Source organism: Pholcus phalangioides, unplaced genomic scaffold (genome assembly GCF_987345545.1).
Source record: "Pholcus phalangioides strain wild (caught in Gottingen) unplaced genomic scaffold, Ppha-v1.0 ptg000011l_1, whole genome shotgun sequence".
Taxonomy (NCBI): domain Eukaryota; kingdom Metazoa; phylum Arthropoda; class Arachnida; order Araneae; family Pholcidae; genus Pholcus; species Pholcus phalangioides.
This window is the reverse complement of record NW_028301604.1, coordinates 48,514,963-48,535,486: the sequence shown is the minus strand read 5'-3', so window position 1 is coordinate 48,535,486 and position 20,524 is coordinate 48,514,963. Positions and strand designations below refer to the sequence as shown.

General features: G+C 38.6%; 1 protein-coding gene across 9 annotated transcripts in view; it reads right to left on the bottom strand.

Annotated features, from left to right (window-relative positions):
• Positions 1-20,524, bottom strand: part of LOC149080510 (uncharacterized) — a 195,123-nt gene that overhangs the window by 102,589 nt on the left and 72,010 nt on the right. Inside the window, exon 3 of one of the 9 annotated variants that reach the window (XM_089239597.1) lies at positions 91-185. The exons of the other annotated variants lie outside the window; for them this stretch is intronic. Within the exon in view, the coding sequence (XP_089095723.1) occupies positions 91-117 (27 nt within the window). The 5' untranslated portion in view covers positions 118-185. The remainder of the gene's footprint in view (positions 1-90; positions 186-20,524) is intronic. 9 annotated transcript variants of the gene reach the window in all.

Below are 20,524 nucleotides of genomic sequence, written 5' to 3'. Positions count from 1 at the left end.
TGTTCATGATTCCCTCCTCAACTAAAATCAATTATACAAATTTTGTTAATAAGATTTCATTAAAAAAGTAGGAAAAGTAGGATATTTTACCAAAAAGTAGGATGAGTAGGACATCATTCCACAAAATAAGCCATGCTGGACTGTTTTCCTATATCAGTGGTTCCCAAACTGTGAGTAGTGACCACCTGGGGGATTTAGGTTAATAAAATAGAGGGTCTTAATGAAAGAGGGAACGCAATAGAAATTATGAAAAAAAAATCCATTTTTTTTTTATTTAAAAACTTTTAAAAATTTAATGTTGATTTAAATACAATGCCCTATAAAAACTGGACCTTAAGGGCTCAAGCCACATAAGTAAAGTGGATACAGGTTGTTTCCCTAACAAGGTGGGGGGAGGCTAATGTCCACCTTCTGTTCTTCTGCCTACGCCAATAATTGTTTTTAATTGAGGGTGATTGTCTTTATTGTCCTCCCTCCTGTACCCCCACCCATTGCTTCAACCAACTTGGCGAGATCGCCTAAGCCCTCAGTAAATTAGGAGTATTCAATGCAGTCCATTTCTGCATATGCCCTTGTAGGTCGTATATACGGAACTCTGGCAACCCTAGATCCCCAATACTCATTGTTTTTGTCGTATCAGAGTTTCTTCGGCACCTACGACAAAAATTTCCAAAGCAAGCTTTGTGGGAGCACCCACGGTCGTTAAAAACGCGCCCTGCGAATGCAAAACTACTGAACACACTATTGATTGATATTAAGGCGTGTGTACAATGCATAGCAATAGTGAGCTCATAACAGAGCAAAAGACCCGAACAACGTTGAATGGAGCAAGGTGTAATTGATCGAGCAGTTTGTTTAGTCGGTTCAACGATCAACACCAACCAAATGTCAAAATTGGCAGTTTGCCATCAGAATCAATTTTACACTGCAAGACAGGGATGTGCATCAGAAGTCTAAATAGAATGTGCACGAATGAGCCAATTTCTTTACTGATTACATTACAGCGTGCAGACAAAACATATTGGCACAGGTGAAATAAAAAATAATTAGAAGAAATGTTTCTTATATATAAGAGCTGAAACCATCGTGTAAGGTTACAAACATATTCTGACCGATATTCTAATTAGGAGTGAAGTACAATAGGGGGCTGATTAGGTTCCAGCCTGGGGACCCTAAATGAGATAATTCTCATTTGTTTTTTCACACTATATGTTCACTATACGGGACCCATGAAAAATTTGGCCTGAGCCTGCCAAAGATCTCAGCTTAGGGGGCCCTACTGCAGGATGTTGGGCCATGAGACCAGTGGCTCTCAACTTTTGGAATCCTGAGGCATACACAAGAGTAATGGGAAATAAATGGGTAAAAATGAAACAATAAACCACTCACGGCTGGGTTTAGAGGATGTTGGGGATCAGTGGTTGAGAAACACTGTACTACACTAACCACGGGCCCTTCCGAAGGACAGATTTCACATATTCCTATTCACATTTTTCAAAGTCCAATATTTATTCAAATTATTAAAGTACGAGTGAGCAGAGAAAAGAATTGAAGGTCATTCCTAAGAAGGTCCTAAGGCCATGGATCGTTTCAGGTAGTTTATAATCTAATACTGCTTGGAGTTTTGATGGCAATAGACAAGAGCATTTCGATGTTACCAAATAACCTAAAAACTTGGTTCCTGGAACTTCAATAATCGATTCTCAGATGTTGATACGCAGATCATATTGGTTCAATCGAACGAGAACTTGATATGATGTTTCTCGTTGATTGATGCAATCAAGACATCATCCAAATATGGGAATACAAAATCAAGTCCTCTTAAAATCTCGTGAATGAATCTCTGAAAAGTTGCTGGGATATTTTGTAAACCAAAACTCATTACATTAAATTCATAGAGCCCAAAAGGTGTAATAACTGCTGTTTTATATTTATCTTCTTCTGCTATAGGTATTTGAAAATAAGCTTTGAGCAAATAAATTTTTGAAAAAATTTTAGTGCTTTTTAGAATATGACAGAAATCTTCAATTCTCGGGATATGGTCCACTGTTTGGGAATTCAGTCGCATGTAATCACCACAAGAACGATATGTCTCATCAGATTTTTGGAACTGTAAAGGGCTTGCTCATTGACAATTTGGTCTAATTATATTGTTATCGAGCACGAATTTAAAATCTTGCTTACAAGGAAATGCTCCCAAGCTAAACTCATAGAATTCAATGAAAATTTTACAGGCATTAGAAGATGGCCCAAAATACGTACAATGAAAAAAGTAGCGGCAGAATTACATTCAGAGAGGAGTAAATTAATGTTGAAAATTGGGTCTGGGATGCCAAACCCATACAGTTAGCAACAATTGGCAACTTTGCATTCTTGAAAATTAACAAAAATATCTAAGGTGTTTATACTATCAAAACATGCTTTATACTGTATTTAGAGGCATTAATATTTGAAAAATAGCTTTTTGAAAGTGTATCACTTGAAAAATAGAATATGCAGATTAGATGCATCAGTACTTGCATAATTTACAACAGATATGATTGATTACAATTGATTCAGGTCGAATGAAAGTGTTAATTTATTTATAAATTGAAAGTGTTACAAATATGAGGCTCATTGAAGAAATGCATAAAGCAGAAATGTATTCAGCTACAGTGAGTATCATCAGCTACAGTGAGTGAATATTTTGGATGCACAGTTTTGTTTCCAGCAATCAAGTGCATTGTTTGCAATAAATATGAAATCAACAGGATTCTCGAAATACCCAGGATGCGTTTCTGTGCATGAGCATGCATGCCATGAATATTTCCACATGTTGATGTAGTGTAAAGAAAACTGGTTGTGTGCAATAGATTGTACTTTAAAAATATTGGCTCGATGAAACAAATTGCTTCGTATTTGTTCAATCATAACTAAATCTGAAAATTTTTGAACGAAATTTTTCCACACCCGAAAACCGTACCTATCCAGCGGTTGTATTAGACGAGTGGTTTTAGGTGGCATCACAAACACATGAACAATTTTACACGGTGGCACAACACTATCAATAAAATCATTGTTTTTGAAGGGTGACCAAGAATCCACTAAAAGTATGGTTTTATCGGGTGTTTTTTAAAACATATGGACGATCTGGGATCGTTTTATTTTTGTTTTCTTCCTTTTCATCGTTTATTCTCATTATTACTGTTTTGTAAGATGGCAACAGTTGCGTTCAAAAAACATTGTGGTAACAAGTCGCACATGTATATAGCTCGCATGCTTTATATTTGAAGAAATTAAATCTAATTCTAAAATGTCATCTCATAATTCCGAACAAGCGACTGCGAAGCAAGCCCCAAAGAAATCAGCAGGTGCATATTGTGAAGCGCCATGATAAATGGTCCGTCGAGAAGCCGGAGGCTCTTCGTGTGTACTTGTTTCGATTTGGAAGCCGGACAGCTCGGTGATAGGAAAGGAAACTTAGTCAACCAAAATAAGCGAGTGTTATCGGTGAGTGAACTCAACTCTTTTCCGTGGCGTTTCTGCTTGAATTAAATCATTCTCCAATATGCCAAAATCAAAATCTAGTGATATGCTCTCAGAATTCAAGCTCTGGACTAAGGAAATTCGAACGGCGGAGGAAGAGGTGTCAGCCATTTTAGAATCCAATGACGTGTATTTGCTATGGGAATTCAAGCGCGAGCCAAAAAACTTGAATCAGAATCTAGAGAGGTGCTACCGCGATATCGCGAAATCGAATGAATCACTTGGTGAAGTGGAGCATGACGGCTACGTAGAGCTGAGACGAAAAATTTGCGAGATGACAAGTTCGGTGTCGATGGCTGAAGATAGTTTCAGCCAGCCCAGTGAAAAATCTCAGTCGAAGGACAATAATCTCAAGCTCCCAACGTTCGAGTTACCGAAGTTCAAGGCCGAGTTCGGAGGTTGGCTGAGCTTCAAGGAAATCTTCGAGGGTTCCATCGGCAACAACCCCAATTTATCAGATGTCCAGAAGTTCCAGTATCTGAAGGCGGCCCTGAAAGGTGAAGCGGCGAGATTAGTGTCAGGATTTGCGATTACGAGTGCGAATTATTCTCAAGCGTGGGATTCTTTGAAGTCGAGATATGACAACAAGCGTGAACTCGCGTATGCACAGTGCACCAAGATCTTCCAGCTGAAACAAGTGAGAATCGCGAATTCAAGAAACATCTTGGAACTGCTGGACACGGCGAACGAGGCAATACGAAATCTACAGTGCTTGGGACTTGAAGTAAGTGGTCTCTCGAATGTACTGTTGGTGTACTTTCTAAAACAAAAATTGGATGATAATCTAATCAAGCAGTGGGAACTAAGTCAAGGTCAAGATTATTCCGAGTATGATGAATTCATAGCTTTCCTTGAAAAACAGGCCAGGTGTCTAAAGTCTGTCCAAGATGGTCCCAGACCAAGGGAAGAGTCGAAAGGCAATTCTAGACTTGCTTTTTCCTGTGCTACTCATAAACAAGCTAATGTGTTGTGTATAGTGTGTAAACAAGATCATAAGCTCAGTGATTGTAGCAAATTTAAATCCATGACATTCAACGACAGGTGGATTTTCGTGAAGTCAAATAAGCTATGCTTCAATTGCTTGAGGAATAATCACTCAGCTGCAAAATGTTTGTTTACAACCCGCTGCCAGTGTTGTAAAGGAAAGCACCATACTCTCTTGCATGAATTCAAGGTACAACCTCCTGTCGTAACACCTACGAGTGAAGAAGCAGCCATGTCGAGCACTTTCAATGTTTCCAAAGCAAAATCAAGTCAAGTACTGTTGTCTACAGCACTCATAAATGTCCACGGGTGCTGGGGTGATTATGTAAAATGTCGAGCACTCCTGGATAGCGGCTCGCAAACATCTCTCATAACCAAGGACTGTTGCAAGAAAGTAGGAATGATATTCAAAAAATCTAAGCATTCGATTCTAGGGGTAAGTGATGAAATATGTGACGTTTCGACAGCACAAGTGAATCTGAAGTTCATCGCAAGTTGCGGCAAGGGGCAAATCCATACAACAACAGCATTAGTTGTCGAAAAACTGTCTTCAAAAGTCCCCAACTTCGAGATATCCGTTCCTGAGGGAATATTCGGTGACATTCAACTAGCCGATCCTGAATTCTACAAGTCGAGGCCGATCGATATAATTCTAGGTGCAGATGTTTTCTTCGATATTCTGGAGCCGGAACGACTCTCAATTCCTGGAGCTCCACTTGCAGTGAGGACAAAACTGGGATGGATACTGACTGGAAGCATGCCGGCTAAGGGGACACGGCAAGGACTCGAAATTAGCTGCACACAGACTCAGTGTTGTAGTGCCAGTGTGGACGAGATTCTCAACCGGTTCTGGGAACTGGAAGCGATTCCCGCCGAAAGAGAAAAATTGTCCGATGAAATGATGTGCCAGGAAATTTACTCTACAGATGTCAAGAGAAGTGATTCGGGACGGTATGTAGTGAGTCTGCCATTCAAATCTACAACTGCTGAGTTGGGAGAATCTAGATCCATAGCAGTCAAACGATTCAAGACACTGGAGAGACGTTTGTCAAGCCAACCCGAACTCAAAAAGAAATACGTGGACTTCATGAACGAGTACCAAGAACTGGGTCATATGGAGCTCATTCCAGAATCAAGCGTGAGTACTCATTGCACTGAGCATTTCTATATGCCGCATCATGGTGTCCTGAGAGAGCAGAGCAGCACGACTAAACTGAGGGTGGTGTTCGATGCCTCACGCAAGACGTCATCAGGTATCTCACTAAATCAAATTCTGCATTCTGGTCCGAGACTCCAGGAAGATATCTTTGATGTTCTTATACGATTCAGATCGCATGCTGTTGCACTCACCGCTGACATAGAAAAGGTGTTTCGACAGATTCTCGTTCAGAGGAATCACTCCGAGTTTCAACGCATAGTGTGGAGAAACGATCCAAGTGAGGAGTTGAAGGACTATAGACTGACTACAGTTACTTATGGTACAACCTGTGCTCCGTTCTTGGCCATTCGAACAATTCAGCAGCTGATTCAAGATGAAGAGCAACAATTCCCAGATGTTTCAAGGATTGCATCGAAGGATTTCTACGTCGACGATTTGTTGACCAGTGCTGCAACCATCAGTGAAGCAAGGATGTTGATGAACAAAATGATAAAACTCATGCAAAGGGGAGGCTTCCAGTTGAGGAAGTGGAACTCTAACATCAAGGCGGTTATGAATGACCTTCCCCCGGAACTTCAAGGTTCTACAAATCTGGTTCAATTCGAAAAAACTCCGTTCACAAAAATTCTGGGAATTCTATGGAATACATGTGTGGATACCTTCAGTGTTCAGGTTGATGAAACTTCCACAGAAATCCAAACAAAAAGACAGCTCCTATCCCAGATTGCTAAGGTTTATGATCCTCTGGGTTTTTTGAGTCCGACCACCGTGATCCTAAAAATTCTGATGCAAGGTCTGTGGAAGGATCATAGGGGTTGGGATGAACCCTTTGATGCCTCATGTCTTGTAGGATGGAAAAAAATTAGTAAGGAGTTTTCTCTCCTGAAGGATATTTCTGTTCCCAGATTTCTTATGGGGAGTACAAGAACTGTTAGGAGTATGGACATTCATGGATTTTGTGATGCATCATGTAAGGCATATTCTGCAGTTTGTTACCTTCGCACTGAGTTTACAGATGATGCAGTGAATGTAGCCTTGATATGTGCAAAGACAAAGGTTGCCCCATTGAAATCTACAACCATACCACGTCTGGAACTGTGTGGAGCAGTGTTGCTGGCTAAACTATCCGAACGAGTGAATGGAGCTTTGAATTTGAAAATCAACAACACAATTCTGTGGGCTGACTCGAAGGTTGTACTTCATTGGATAAAATCCGATCCCACTAGGTGGAGGACATTCGTCGCGAACCGAGTGAAACAGATTCACGTATCAAGTGATCCAAATCAATGGCATCACGTTCCCGGCAAGGAGAACCCAGCTGATTGTGCCTCCAGAGGGTTACCACCGTCACAGCTGAGAGAAAATTTCTTATGGTGGAGAGGGCCAGATTGGTTAAGTGAAAGTGGCTTGGTGATACCATCCAATTCCGACCCTTCAGACCAGTTGATGGAGGATGAATAGGAATTAAAGAAGTCAGTGAATGCAACCCAATCTCACGAAATCATGGAAGAATGGAGTTTGATCAGCAAGTATTCATCGTTTGTTAAACTTCAACGTGTTGCTGCTTGGAGTCTTCGTTTCATCCACAATTGTAAATCCAAGAACAAAATTGTTGGTTCACTAAGTGCTGCTGAATTAAATGATGCTACTCTAGCATTAGTTCGGATCGTGCAGAACTCAGAGTTCAAGGACGAACACAGTTTTCTTGATAAGGGAAATCCCCTTCCACCCACAAACAAATTCTTGTCACTAAGTCCATTCATTGATTCAAGGGGTTTGATACGAGTGGGTGGTAGATTGAAACATTCGGATCTTAGTACAAGTGCCAAGCATCCATTGCTCCTGCCTAAAAATCATCATCTGACATCCCTGGTAGTGGAACATTTCCATCTCAAATACCTTCATGCTGGAGCTGAACTGGTTCTCTCAATGATTCGACAGCAATTCTGGATTACGTCGGGTAGAAGCACCGTAAGAAAAATACTCAACAGGTGCGTAACCTGTTACAGATTCAAGGCACGACCTGAGACGTCAATGTTGGGTAATTTACCCGCACACAGAGTCTTGCCCTGCAGACCGTTCCAAAGAACTGGTGTAGACTTTGCCGGACCGATTACAACGAAGCCGATATTGAAGAGGTCGAAGGTTCGACTCAAGTCATACTTAGCGTTGTTCGTATGCTTCACAACAAAGGCAATTCACATTGAAATTGTGTCAGAGCTAAGTACTGCAGCTTTCCTTGCTGCATTTAGAAGATTCATATCCAGAAGAGGGAAGCCCACAGATATGTATTCGGACAATGCAACCAACTTCAAGGGTGCTGCCAATTATTTAAAGGTGCAGTTCGATTTCTGTAAATCTCAAGATGTACAGAAAGTTATCTCTGAAGAAAAAATCAATTGGCACTTCATTCCTCCGTTATCACCTCACTTTGGTGGACTGTGGGAATCCAACATCAAATGTTTAAAGCGTCATCTGTTGAAAACGTGCAAGGGAAGTGCTCTCACTTATGAGGAGTTAACTACTCTGACTGTCCAGATTGAAGCTTGCATGAATTCAAGACCCCTAACTCAACTCGGCCAAGATCCAAACGAGCTGCAAGCTTTGACTCCTGGACATTTTCTCATCGGTACTCCAATGACTGCTGTACCCGAAGGTGATGGTGAAGCATCAGGAAGTCTACAAGCCAAATGGGCCAAGATACAAAAATTGCAAAAGGATTTCTGGAATCGATGGTCCAGGGAATATTTGACCAGTCTTCAACCAAGGATGAAATGGAAACGTGAAACGTCAAACATAGCAGTCGGCGATCTCGTTATCTTGAAGGAAGACACACCTTCCCTCAAGTGGCACTTGGCTCGAGTGACCCAAGTCTTTCCAGGTGACGACGGAAAGGTCAGAGTTGTGGAAATCAAGACTGTGAATGGTTTATACAAACGTTCCGTGAATCATCTATGTCGTTTGCCAGTCGATTATTGACTGTCACCTTTTTGGGGCGGGAGTATGGACGATCGGGGATCGTTTTATTTTTGTTTTCTTCCTTTTTATCGTTTATTCTCATTATTACTGTTTTGTAAGATGGCAACAGTTACGTTCAAAAAGCATCGTGGTAACAAGTCGCACATGTATATAGCTCGCATGCTTTATATTTGAAGAAATTAAATCTAATTCTAAAATGTCGTCTCATAATTCCGAACAAGCGACTGCGAAGCAAGCCCCAAAGAAATCAGCAGGTGCATATTGTGAAGCGCCAACATACTTCCAATAAATATTTACACAGTTCTTTTGATCCCATTTTCCCCGATTTTAAAGCAACAGTATAAATATTGTCAGCGTGAAACATTTTCTTTGGTTCCGATTGTCCTTTAGGTTCAGAATACACAATAAATAAAGGAGATAGCAGCATTCCATCTTTGCTAATTGTTGGCATTACCGTATATGAATGAGTCATAGCATGGATAGATTGTGCGCAGCACTTTCAATCTGTTTTGAACCCAAAAAATCAAGCGTTCTCACCCGAATGAATTTCTTTATTAAAACATGATTGATTAGTATTAAACATCTGGTTATCCTTCAATTGCGAATTCTTAAAAAATATATATATACATCATTTACAAATACAAATACAACGGCACAACAGACCCATAAAGAATGGGCGTTGTATAATATTTTATCAGGTGTATATATTGTTTATAATTTGTGTTAATTGCATTTTTAATTGGGTTGCTGTATTTTTGGAATATATGACATCCATATTTTTATGGGCATCTTTTTATCAGCCACCTCATTGGGCATTTTGTCTGTTGTGGCGTTGTATTTGTATTTGTAAATGATGTATATATATATTTTTTAAGAATTCGCAATTGAAGGATAACCAGATGTTTAATCAATCATGTTTTTTACTAATCAATTTTTTTTAATCATGTCATTTACATATGATTTTGAAGCATTTACAATATGATCCTCTTCATAAATTTGCTTTTGAGCGATGATTTTAGTAGTTCTGCTAACAATTCTACATTTCTGTTTAAAATTACAGAGCCATTTTCCAGAAGCTTTGAATGACATTTTTAGGGATAGAGCGTTATTCCAAGTCGAGCTTTTCAAATACGAGTCATGCACGTTTACATGCCTACGCCTCGCATCCTGAAACTTTTGAAAAACATTTTTTTGAATTTCGTACAGTTTGTACCTCTTATCACCAAAATTATTGACTTGATTCTCCCACAGACCATACATTTGAGACAAACTTTTTACAAATCTATACTTGCTTTGAACAGAGTTCAGTGTGTGATGTTTCATTTTTTTACTGAAATGCACGATTAGATTAAAAATATATATTCAAACTCAATTTCAAACACTTCTGAATGCAAAATACCCAAAAATAACTTTACAACAGATTTAAACTCATTCAAAGGAAACACGGACAGTTCATTTAAGAATTTGCCCCTTTTCTCTGAATCCTTGCCAAGTAGGGTTGCATTTGGCGTTAAAAATGTTGATTTGTATTCATTTTTTACAGGTTTTCTGTTGCAATTCCGCAGCTACTTTTTTTCACCGTACATATTTTGAGCCTTCTACCAACGCCTGTAAAATTTTTGTCGAGTTCTACAAATTTAGCTTGACAGCGTTTCCTTGTTAGCAATTAAAAATCTTTTTGGGTCAAGTTGTCTGGCTTTAAAATAAACTGGTTGACCTTCAGTCACTGTAATGTTTAACATCATGTGCAGGATTTGTTGGAAACAAAATTGGTCAAAATGTCACTTACTTTAAAGATGGATGCAACAAACCTCTACTCTTTCACTCATTTCTCGATTAACATTATTATATAAAATTTTGCATGATCAATTCAACATAGATACTTCTGGTGTCTTAGCCAAACCATCCTACATTTCTAGAAGATTCAACCATTCCCTTAAATTAAAACCTATTTTTTCTTCCACTGACTGCTTTAAATACAGCTTCTTTCCCCATACCATTGGTGAATGGAACATACTTCCAAGCTCTATTGTTGAATCTCCCACCATCAAAAGTTTTTTGTCCAATATCAAATAATATCTTTGTCATTTTCAATCGCATCCTCTTGTATAGGCCCCAGGGCCAGCAATATTGTATAAATAAATAAACAGCACCTGAGATACTAAACTTCGTTACATAATCAATCAATTTTCTTTTCTTGAGATCAATTAACAAACTGAATTTGCTGAGAAAATCAGCACAAAATATTCCTTAATCAATCTTCGCAGTGATGAAGGGCCATTGAAAATCTTGATGAAGTCCTAAATCCAATGTTATTACTTTGTAATCATAGGTTTCGATTTTAGAACTATTTGCAGCATATACAGGCCTCCCACTCAAAGAATTAGAAAAGTAAGAAAAAGCAGGACTAAAAAATAGGATGGGGAGGGTACCCCCCTAGACACCATAATCATAGCATATAACAAAAAAAAAAAAATCCAAAAAAATTTTTTTTATTAAAAATCTTTTCCCCCATTAATTTTTTTTATAGCACTATTTCAGTGTCCTATAAGACTGACTTAAGTCAAAGCAAAATAACAGAAATGGCTTGGTTACAAAAACAATTTTTGGCGAAAACAGTGCACTAGCAACTACAGAAAATTCTTTTCTGTTCTCACATTATAAATTACATTTTTTTTTTTTTTGGCGTCTTCCAGTCCGATCTGTCAACTCTCTTCGACAATGTACAGCAAATTATGAAGGCATGTAAGATTTTTTAAGAATGAATAATGCTCTTTCCAGACCCCTTTCAAAAGCAAAGTGCAAAATGTGTAAATTACAAGTTCTAATGTAAATAAGTCAAGATGTGAATATGTCAATTGTGTTGCCATCCTTTTTTAAAAGGATTTGTTTACAATTTACTATTCAATACCAGTTGTAATTGTTTTTGAAAAATGAAGCACTTTCATTTCTAGCTCTTTGCTGAGTATTGTATACATTGTTTATGCCTCTGCGTGCCCTAAAAATACAGAAGAAAATTGAATGCTATTGGGTAGCATCAGAATCACCAAACGTAGAATAGGTCTATGTATCTAACTGCTTTGTTATGCAAAATGTTATTTCACCTATACACAAAACGTGCTCCATAATTTTGAATGATGACTGCTAGTTACTGTCCAAGACAATGAAAAATAAATAAAAAATTATTTTTTCTATCCAGATAGAAGTTTTTAATGACTACTCTACTAGTTGAACCCTTGAACTAAGCAAATGAAAAATTAATAAACCAAATGGTCCACATATGCCTTCCCCCAAATAACCTTGAAAATTATACAATTTCTGCTTTGGCAGGATCATTAATTGCAATCTGCAACATTTGTACTATTTGGCAATATATCAATGAGATGATTCCCTGCTCAGTTAAAACCTATTACACAAATTTTGTAGATAGGATTTCGTAAAAAAGTAGGACAAAATCGAGAAAGGAGGACAAAAGTAGGACATTTTACCAAAAAGTAAAAAAAGTAGGACGAGTAGGAGCCCTGCATATAGTTTGCAGGCAGTTGTTTGTTTTGGGTGGTAGCTGAAATTATACTTATGTTCAGCCCCACTGTCGACAAGGAAGTCTAGTTTCGAATTTCTGTCTCTGACGAAAAGTCGAAACTTCTGACAATCTTGCAGTGTTTCTGCCTTTAGCTACACACACATCCCGTAATTCTTACATCCATTATATAAGTCTTAGGCAAATGCAAAGAAAACATTGGCAAGTCGTTTATTCATACATAATTCAACATTATCATCATTAATTTAAATTGCATTTGTTAATTCATTTTTACTGTTAAACATAATAGCCATGAGAGATCTCGATGTATAAATATGAAAAGATCTCACAAATTTATGTCGACGACAATCCACTCAAAATAAGAGAATCATGATGACTTCTCTGAAGAATCGATGATCGGTGGTCAATTCAGTCTGGATGGTAAAGTTCTTGAAAACAACACACAGATCAACACATCGAAGAAATGGCACACAATAACACCATAACATTGATGAATCAGAAGATCATCTTGACGATCTTATCAGACTACAACAATGATGGTCATCACCATTTGTATCCAACTCCAAGAGCAACAAGGGTGGCCCAATGCGGCAACGGGAAGATGAAAATCACATCACTGGCGAACTTCTGACATTCGAGCCAAAGCACATCATCGTGATCACATTATTAAGAGAAACAGTAACACTGAGAACCACATGATTACAGGAAGCCGACTACCCGGAGTGTATTACTTTTTAGAAATTAGAATACCATTTAGTAGGTTACCGTGAAGAGCACCAGCACTCAACACAGCACACAATATGAGAACAAGTCGTACTATGAATGTAGGAAGAATGAATGATGAGGTGTCTTGCAGGACTATTTCAGGGTTCCTAGCAAAATCTGCTTGATCATTTCCCTGACTAAATTCAAAAATTTTACTGACCAAAAGCACTTACACTGTCTATAATATCTATCATATCACTATTACATATATAATTCTAAACTATCCAATATCACTGTAAATTATCACCCCCTCCGTATTCGTGGGGGTTACGTTCTGGGGGTGGGGAAAATACAGGAAATCTTAGAATAACCGAAACCATCGTTTTTTTTATCTCGTTTATTGAACATCATGAGAAGAGCAGGGTGATGCAAAAGTATAAGGGAATGCAAAAGAGTGCAGCAATTGATTGTTGATGTTTTCTGAAAGAACATAGTGATATTTATTTGCAGTTTCTTCTTCATATCATCAAGTATGTTGGAGTATGTTGACAAGACTTCCTCTACCAATTTTTCTACACATGAACAACATACCAGAGAGGGATCTATATCATGAAAATAATCTATTGCTGATTTGAACTTGTGAAGCTCTCCTGCTATGTTACCCATGGTGAACTTGTCTTCTACTTCTTTATTTTGATCTTCTTTGTCTCATATCGCTTGTTTCACGAGCAATCAGCTGCATTAATTCCTCCTCGGTCAATGCCTCTGAATTGCTATTAATTAGCTGTTCGACTTCTATATCCATATCATTGAACCCTTCTCCACCCACCTTTTTTACTAATGTGATAATGTCTTTTATAATCACTTCAGTTGGCTTTGTAAAAATGGTTGTCAATGATTGTGTCCATTGTGGCCAAAGCAGGGTTCATACAAAATTTTCAAAATGAAAAGTAAGGAGTTTTTAAGGAGTTTCAAGCAGTTTTTAAGGAGTCATGGCAAACTTCATAACTTACAAGTTTTACAGCAAAAAAAAAAGGGCGGGGCACATATGCAAATTTATTTTTAATTTGCAAACAAACTTTCCCTCTTCTCAAAAATATAGATGTAGAAGTGGTTCAAAAATTACAAGTTTTGATTTGTTACCCAGCATCATAACAATTCATAAAATAATCAATCCACATACATGCTTTCTGTTGTCACCAAAGTGTTCTAAAACCTTCAAGTATTAGTCAAAAATATAACTCATAACAGCATCACATAAATTATAAAAATTCTAAAAGTGATATTCATTCCCCCTCCAATTATTCAAAATAAAAACCACAGCCGACAAAGATTTTTCTTACAAAATTATTTATATTTGCAGCAACTCTTCAGGATTCATACAAAATATTCAAAATGAAAAGGAAGGAGTTTTTAAGGTGTCGTGGGGCCACGGCCCCTCCAAAAAAAAAATTGCACCATTAGACAATAAAAGAAGCCCACAGAAAAACAAAAGAAGCTCACATGTGAATTGATTTTCATTTAAATGTCTTTTTTCTTTAATTTCTATTTCAATGTTTCCAAGATTTCAACTTTCAGAATAAAGGGTATGATGGGTAGGAATTTCAGCTGAAAAGGAAGAGATATGCCGTGACTGTATGAGAGAGTAACAAGCGACAAGAGAACACAAATTCGAACAGTAACAGAGCATGATGATCAAGATTAGGTATTGAGAAGTGTAGTAAGAAAGAAAAGAGAGAGCTGCGGTAGTATATAGTATTAAAATGATTTAAAGAAATCGGAAGTGATGTACTGAGTTTGCAATAAATTTTGTTTTTATCTTGCTTGAGCTGTGGCCACTTCTGCCAGAGAGAGATATAAATACAATGCCACAACAGGCAAAATGCCCAACGAGGTGGCTGAGAAAAAGATGCCCATAAAAATATGGATGTCATATATTTAAAAAATACAGCAACCCAATTAAAAATGCAATTAATAAAAATTATAAACAATATATACACGTGATAAAATATTATATAATGCCCATAAAGAATGGGCAGATGTTAACCAAATAAGAGTTAAATCACTGTAAACTGTTTATGAAAATATGCTCATAAGCTACAAAATAACAAAATCAAATCCTTTCTATACATTGTTTTTTTTTCCAAAAAAGCCACAAAAAGGAATTTTAAGAAAACTCGTCCAGTTTTTTCTTCTATAAGTCATGACAGCTTCACATGATCTGTATTTGTGAATGAGTCAAAAATGTTTTATTAAAAATTAAATATTGGGGAAAAGTTTATGAACATAGCTATACTAGGAGGAGGGGCAAAGCCTTCCTGCACCCTTTGGCGGCAACACCTTTTTCTCTTCACATCATATCTTGTTTATTTTGTCCCACTTCATCAGAGTGATATGAAAAGTGGCATTTGAAAGCACCAGCTTACTGAGGAATTTTACAATCTTAGAGCAACAAAAAAAGCAATGAGATTCATCAAGCACCCTTCCAAAATGGGTCAACTTCCCTCATGAGGGTCCCCAGCCTAGAGTCCTCACCCCATGAGTAAAACAAAAAATTACAATTCATATTCATTTTACCAACGACTAAAATCCAAGAGCCCCCAACCAAGGAGCGGGAAGTCAATATGCAGATTTTTTTATGGGCTCGATACATTGATTTATAGCAAACTTTTACTGCTAAAATTACAAAAGACTGAAGCTGGTATTCTGTGGTTCCCAACTTTAACGCTCGAATGCGAGCCGATCTCGACTTTAAAAAGTCCCTCCATAGAGAGCAAGAGACCTACAAAGGAGTACAAATGTAATTCAATCATAACACATCACTAACTTCACTTCTGAAATATAGATGGCAGCACTGAAAAATCAAACACTACATATGCACTCAGACTGTTAGGCACACACACACTTCCAGCACAACTCCCTAGATAGTAAATTGCCCATAGATGGTAATAGACCCGAGTTGTGCTTGGTTTGAAAGAAAGAAAGCCCTCCCCCCTCCCCCCGGAAATCACTCACCCAAACAATCTGGGAATGTGCCGCGGGCTGCGCAATTGAAGTAAGAATTTGCCACAAGCCACTTAATTCATCTGTAAGTGTACCGGCGCCGCTTGAGGCAGGCCACATTTAGGCCATGTGTTGAGCACATGTATGCTTTAAAATAAATAAGGGACTGTTCAAGTATTATGTCAGCAAATTTTCAGAAATTTGACTCACCCCTCTTGTCAGAAAAAGTCAGCAAAACTCTCACTCTCCCCCTGTCAGCGCTCTGCCCCCTTCCTCCTAACGCTTATTGGTGGAATCTGAATTGGGGGCTTCCCCCCCAGATGATCAAAAATTTATTTTTTTAATCCACAAAATATTTTTTACAATATCGAAACAAAATATCTTTATATGTTATTATAATCAATTTTTGTTAATTTCAATGCTATTTGAAGGCTAAGAACCCAAAATTGCTCAAGAAATTCATTGCGACCCTACCTCTCTAAGCCCTTGGTAACCCTTGACCAGCGGTAAACATTCGGCCTGTGCGGACCAAATGTGGCCCTGGCATTATGATGTGGCCTGTCCCTAAATCTATTTTTGTAACAATGAACCAAGTGACACATTTACAGATTGCTTAAGTGACTCGTGGCACAATTCCAGACCATTTAAGCGATCTGTGGCACATTAAGCGATCCCTTGAGCGAAATGTGACAAGGTTTTAGAGCATTGGTCCTGCCACCAGTGCGGTTCTACATCACTCAAGTAATCCGCGGCACATTCCCAGATTACTTAAGTGATCTGCGGCATAATCACAGATCACTTATATGACGCGCGGCACAGCTCCAGAGCATTTGGATCCGCTAAGTATTTGAAGATCACTAGAGTGGCTCTGTAGGGGACTCAATAGGGAGAATGTTAGTTTAGGTGCCCACAAACTAGTGAAAAGTTTTACTCGTTTTTCGCGCACCGAGTAAGATGCCATTAAGAATATTTCATATTTTTTTATAAAGGGTGGTTGATGATGTAAGAATCATCCAACCCCCCCCCCTCCACATCATCAAGTCAGCAAATCGAAAATCCCCTATCCATGCTGACGTAATACTTGAATGACCCCTAACATAAAGATACCCGAAAGTTATTTTCTGAAGGTTAAAAAAAGTGGGTTCAGCTATAGCGGCTGATTGGCTCGTCCTCCCCCCATCCCTCCTGTAAAACCAGACGTGGCTCGGGCTGTCACCTTTAAAAGCCGGGTTTTACCAGCAAGTTTTCTATGCCGCGTGACACGCCGTCTATTCATCAATATGAAAAGCAGTATGACTGTTTTCCTACAGAGCGCAATACGGCTCACGACAGCGCTTTACGTTGGGCGTGATTGGCAGATTGCTTCTGGAGGAGTTAAGTGTCGTGTGCCGCGCGTTTCAGCGATCTTCCCTTCATTTTCGTGTTGTCTCTCTTCTCTTTAAACCAGAGCATGCAGCCGATAGAGTAGATGATGCCAGGATCATATACTATATAGCCGTCCTGAGCCGATGCGTCACGCTTGGAAAACGCAAATGCGTAACATCATTATGTAACTCATTGCTGCCAACACGAAATGATCCAGTTAGGTTCACGCGGTGCAAAAAGCCTACTCCTAGGAAAACCTGGCTTCAGGGATGAACGCTCGTTACGGGATCCCAGGAGAGATAAACCCATTGTCTCTCTCATGGAATCTCGTGTGTGGATAGAGCCTGTTCCTCTTTTTTTTTGCCTTTTTATTTACGGCAACCAATCGATTTCCCCACTGGACTTCAGTTTTTAGCACTTTAAGGTGCGGCGGCGAAAAGATACGCTTGTCGTCGTCCCTTACTCCAGTGGAACTGAAATTTTGTTCCTTTCTTCTTTTTCAGTAGCGAGTTGTAATGTGAATAAAACACATAAAACACGTCAAAAAAACTGCGGAAAGCAGCGACATTTTGCGGTTTCTCTGAATTTTCGTAGCGAGATATTGGCTGTAAGCAAATGGGAAGGAGGGATAAAATAGGAATAGTAGGAGAGAATTGCGGTAAAAAAAAAAAAGACGATTACGGCGAAAGTAGGAAAAATAAGAAAGCTGCGAGGTCTGCACTCGGTATACTGCGTTATATAGGAGGTTCGAGACGTCGTTTCGCCGCATAAGTAAAAACTTAAAAAAAACTTTCTCACCACTGGGCATAGGGGAATTTTCGCTTACTGGTTCAGCGGAGTGATGTCGTTCTACGGACCATCGATTTCCAACGCTGACCAGTTTGCAACATAGGCAGGAAAACATGTCAAAACTAGCGATTCGGTAAAAAATCGTATTTTTAGAAGCAAAAGCGTATAATCGTTACTAAATACGACAAAATCGTAACGGTTGGCAGGCATGCACAACCATTGGATGTTCCAATCCCATCCCCTGCTTTCACATTTCCTATTACAAAGGGAGAGAGCGTTTTTTTTCTCTTTTCTTCCTCTTTATATTCGGGGGAAGCTCCCTCTTATTTTTGTAGGCAATGCCCACCATGCATCACCATGGGGAATGCCTATTCTAAGAAAGATCATCCCTTCAGAGAGAAAAAAAAAAAAAGACTTTTTCAGGCATGCTGCAAAAAGTAAGGAGTTATAAGGGTCCTTCCAGAGGGAAATGAAAAGTTAGAAGTTTTTAAGGAGTTTGTAAGGATGTGCGAACCCTGAAAAGGTCAATTCAACCTGAGCTGACTGTTTCTCTCTTAAGAGCCGCCATGGTTCTAGTAATGACAGTAATGGCATTAGCAATAGTCTAATTCTTCCATGCCTTCACGATATTTTCTGCATTTGCATCTTCTTCTATTGCATGCACAATCATCTTCATTGAGTGACATGTATAGTGAGCCTTGAATGCTCGCATTACCCCTGATCAAGGGGCTGAATGATAGATGTTGTATCAGGAGACATATAACAGACTTCCACACTATCAGCTTTGAACTCGACATCTGGGTGTCCAAGAGTTTTATTTAGTATCAAAAGAACTTTGAATGGCATGTCTTCACTCTCAAGGTACTTTTGGAATGAAACATCGTTTAAACCAATCCAGGAAAAGTGTTTTTGTAGCCCAAGCTTTTTTATTGTTCATCCAAAATACTGTGCGGGAGCTTTGACTTATCCTTTCCCTTCAATGCTCACGGATTCGTAGATTTGAAAATGACGGTGGGTCTTACCATATACCCATACGCATTTGCACAAACAACATAGTAAGTCTACCTTAACTTGTCTTAAAACCAGGGGATCGCTTTTCTTCTTGGGGGGATAAATGTTCTCTGTGGCATTTTCTTCCAAAATAGTGCAGTTTTGTTAGCATTAAACACCTGCTGAGGTGAATATCCCTTCTCTTCAATAATGTTCCGCAGAGTCATGGAAATTTTCTAGCTGCCTCCTGGTTGGCAGCGGCTTGATCACCAGTGATTTTTACATTATGTAATCCAAATCGTTTCTTAAACATATGAAATTAATTTTTACTTGCATAGTATTCTGATGAAATAGACATTTCACTAGCCCTCCCCTTTATAGAAGAGTAAATAAATCTTTTCGCTTTTTCCCATTATAATATTACAATCAATTGGACTACCTTCTTTGTAGCAGTCTTGTACCCACAAAAAAAAAAAAACCCTGCATTTTCGGTATGAGAAATACATGGATTCTGTGGGCGATGCAAAGTTTTTACTGCCACCGTTGATCAAATTTCAGAGATTCCTTTTTCTTAATATATCTCACCGTAGATTCATTGATTCCGTAATGGCAAGTCACAGCAGCAATTGACTTATTTTCGCCAAACGCAGCCAATATATACAATTTTTCTTGTAAAGTTTTCACTTTTTTTTTTTTGTCTTTTTAGAGCATTATTAGTAGTACTAGACAAATGAGCCATCCTAAACACGCACAACTCAAATTTTGTAAACAAAACACGTGAATGATGATTTCTGAGCGTTGCTGAAAAAATCCAATGAAGAAAAAAAAAACTGCAAATACGGGAGGAGGGTGGGGGCAACTGCATATCATTTCGCTGTAATATACCATTGAAAAGCACATTACAGACAGAATGCTAATATTATGCCACCATCACCATCTCTTACAAAATCAAATTGTGTATATGATCTTGTGCACACAATACCAGTTTCCTTGGAAATCTCACACAGGTTATTTACTCAGAGGGCAGATGGTTCCTTGTCCAACATTGCCTTCCAGCATGCACACGCACACACACACACATATATATGTAAAATCCCACCCTTCAACTGATAAGACTCTTAATAGGTCTCTTATAGACTCTTAATAGGTGATCTGGAGGAAAATGCTGATAAGGATTTTTTTCCTTCTCCCTGAGGATCTGAAAAATAATCTTCCATGGAAAAAAGTGAAGGTAAACCACTTGAATGTAGATTTATCCTCTTTGATTTCTTTCTTTTTCCCCCTTCAGATTTTCCAACTTTTCCCAAGTATTTAGCATTTTCCATGACTTTTGACAAATATTTCTCATTTTCCCTGAACGTTTTCCAATTCCCTAACTTTCAAGGTCGCTGGGAACACTGTATTTATAGTAGCAGTGAATGGATGTCTTCAGACCAAGCAACGTATGGCAGGCACTCGGCGCATGTAAGAATTGATGGCATCAT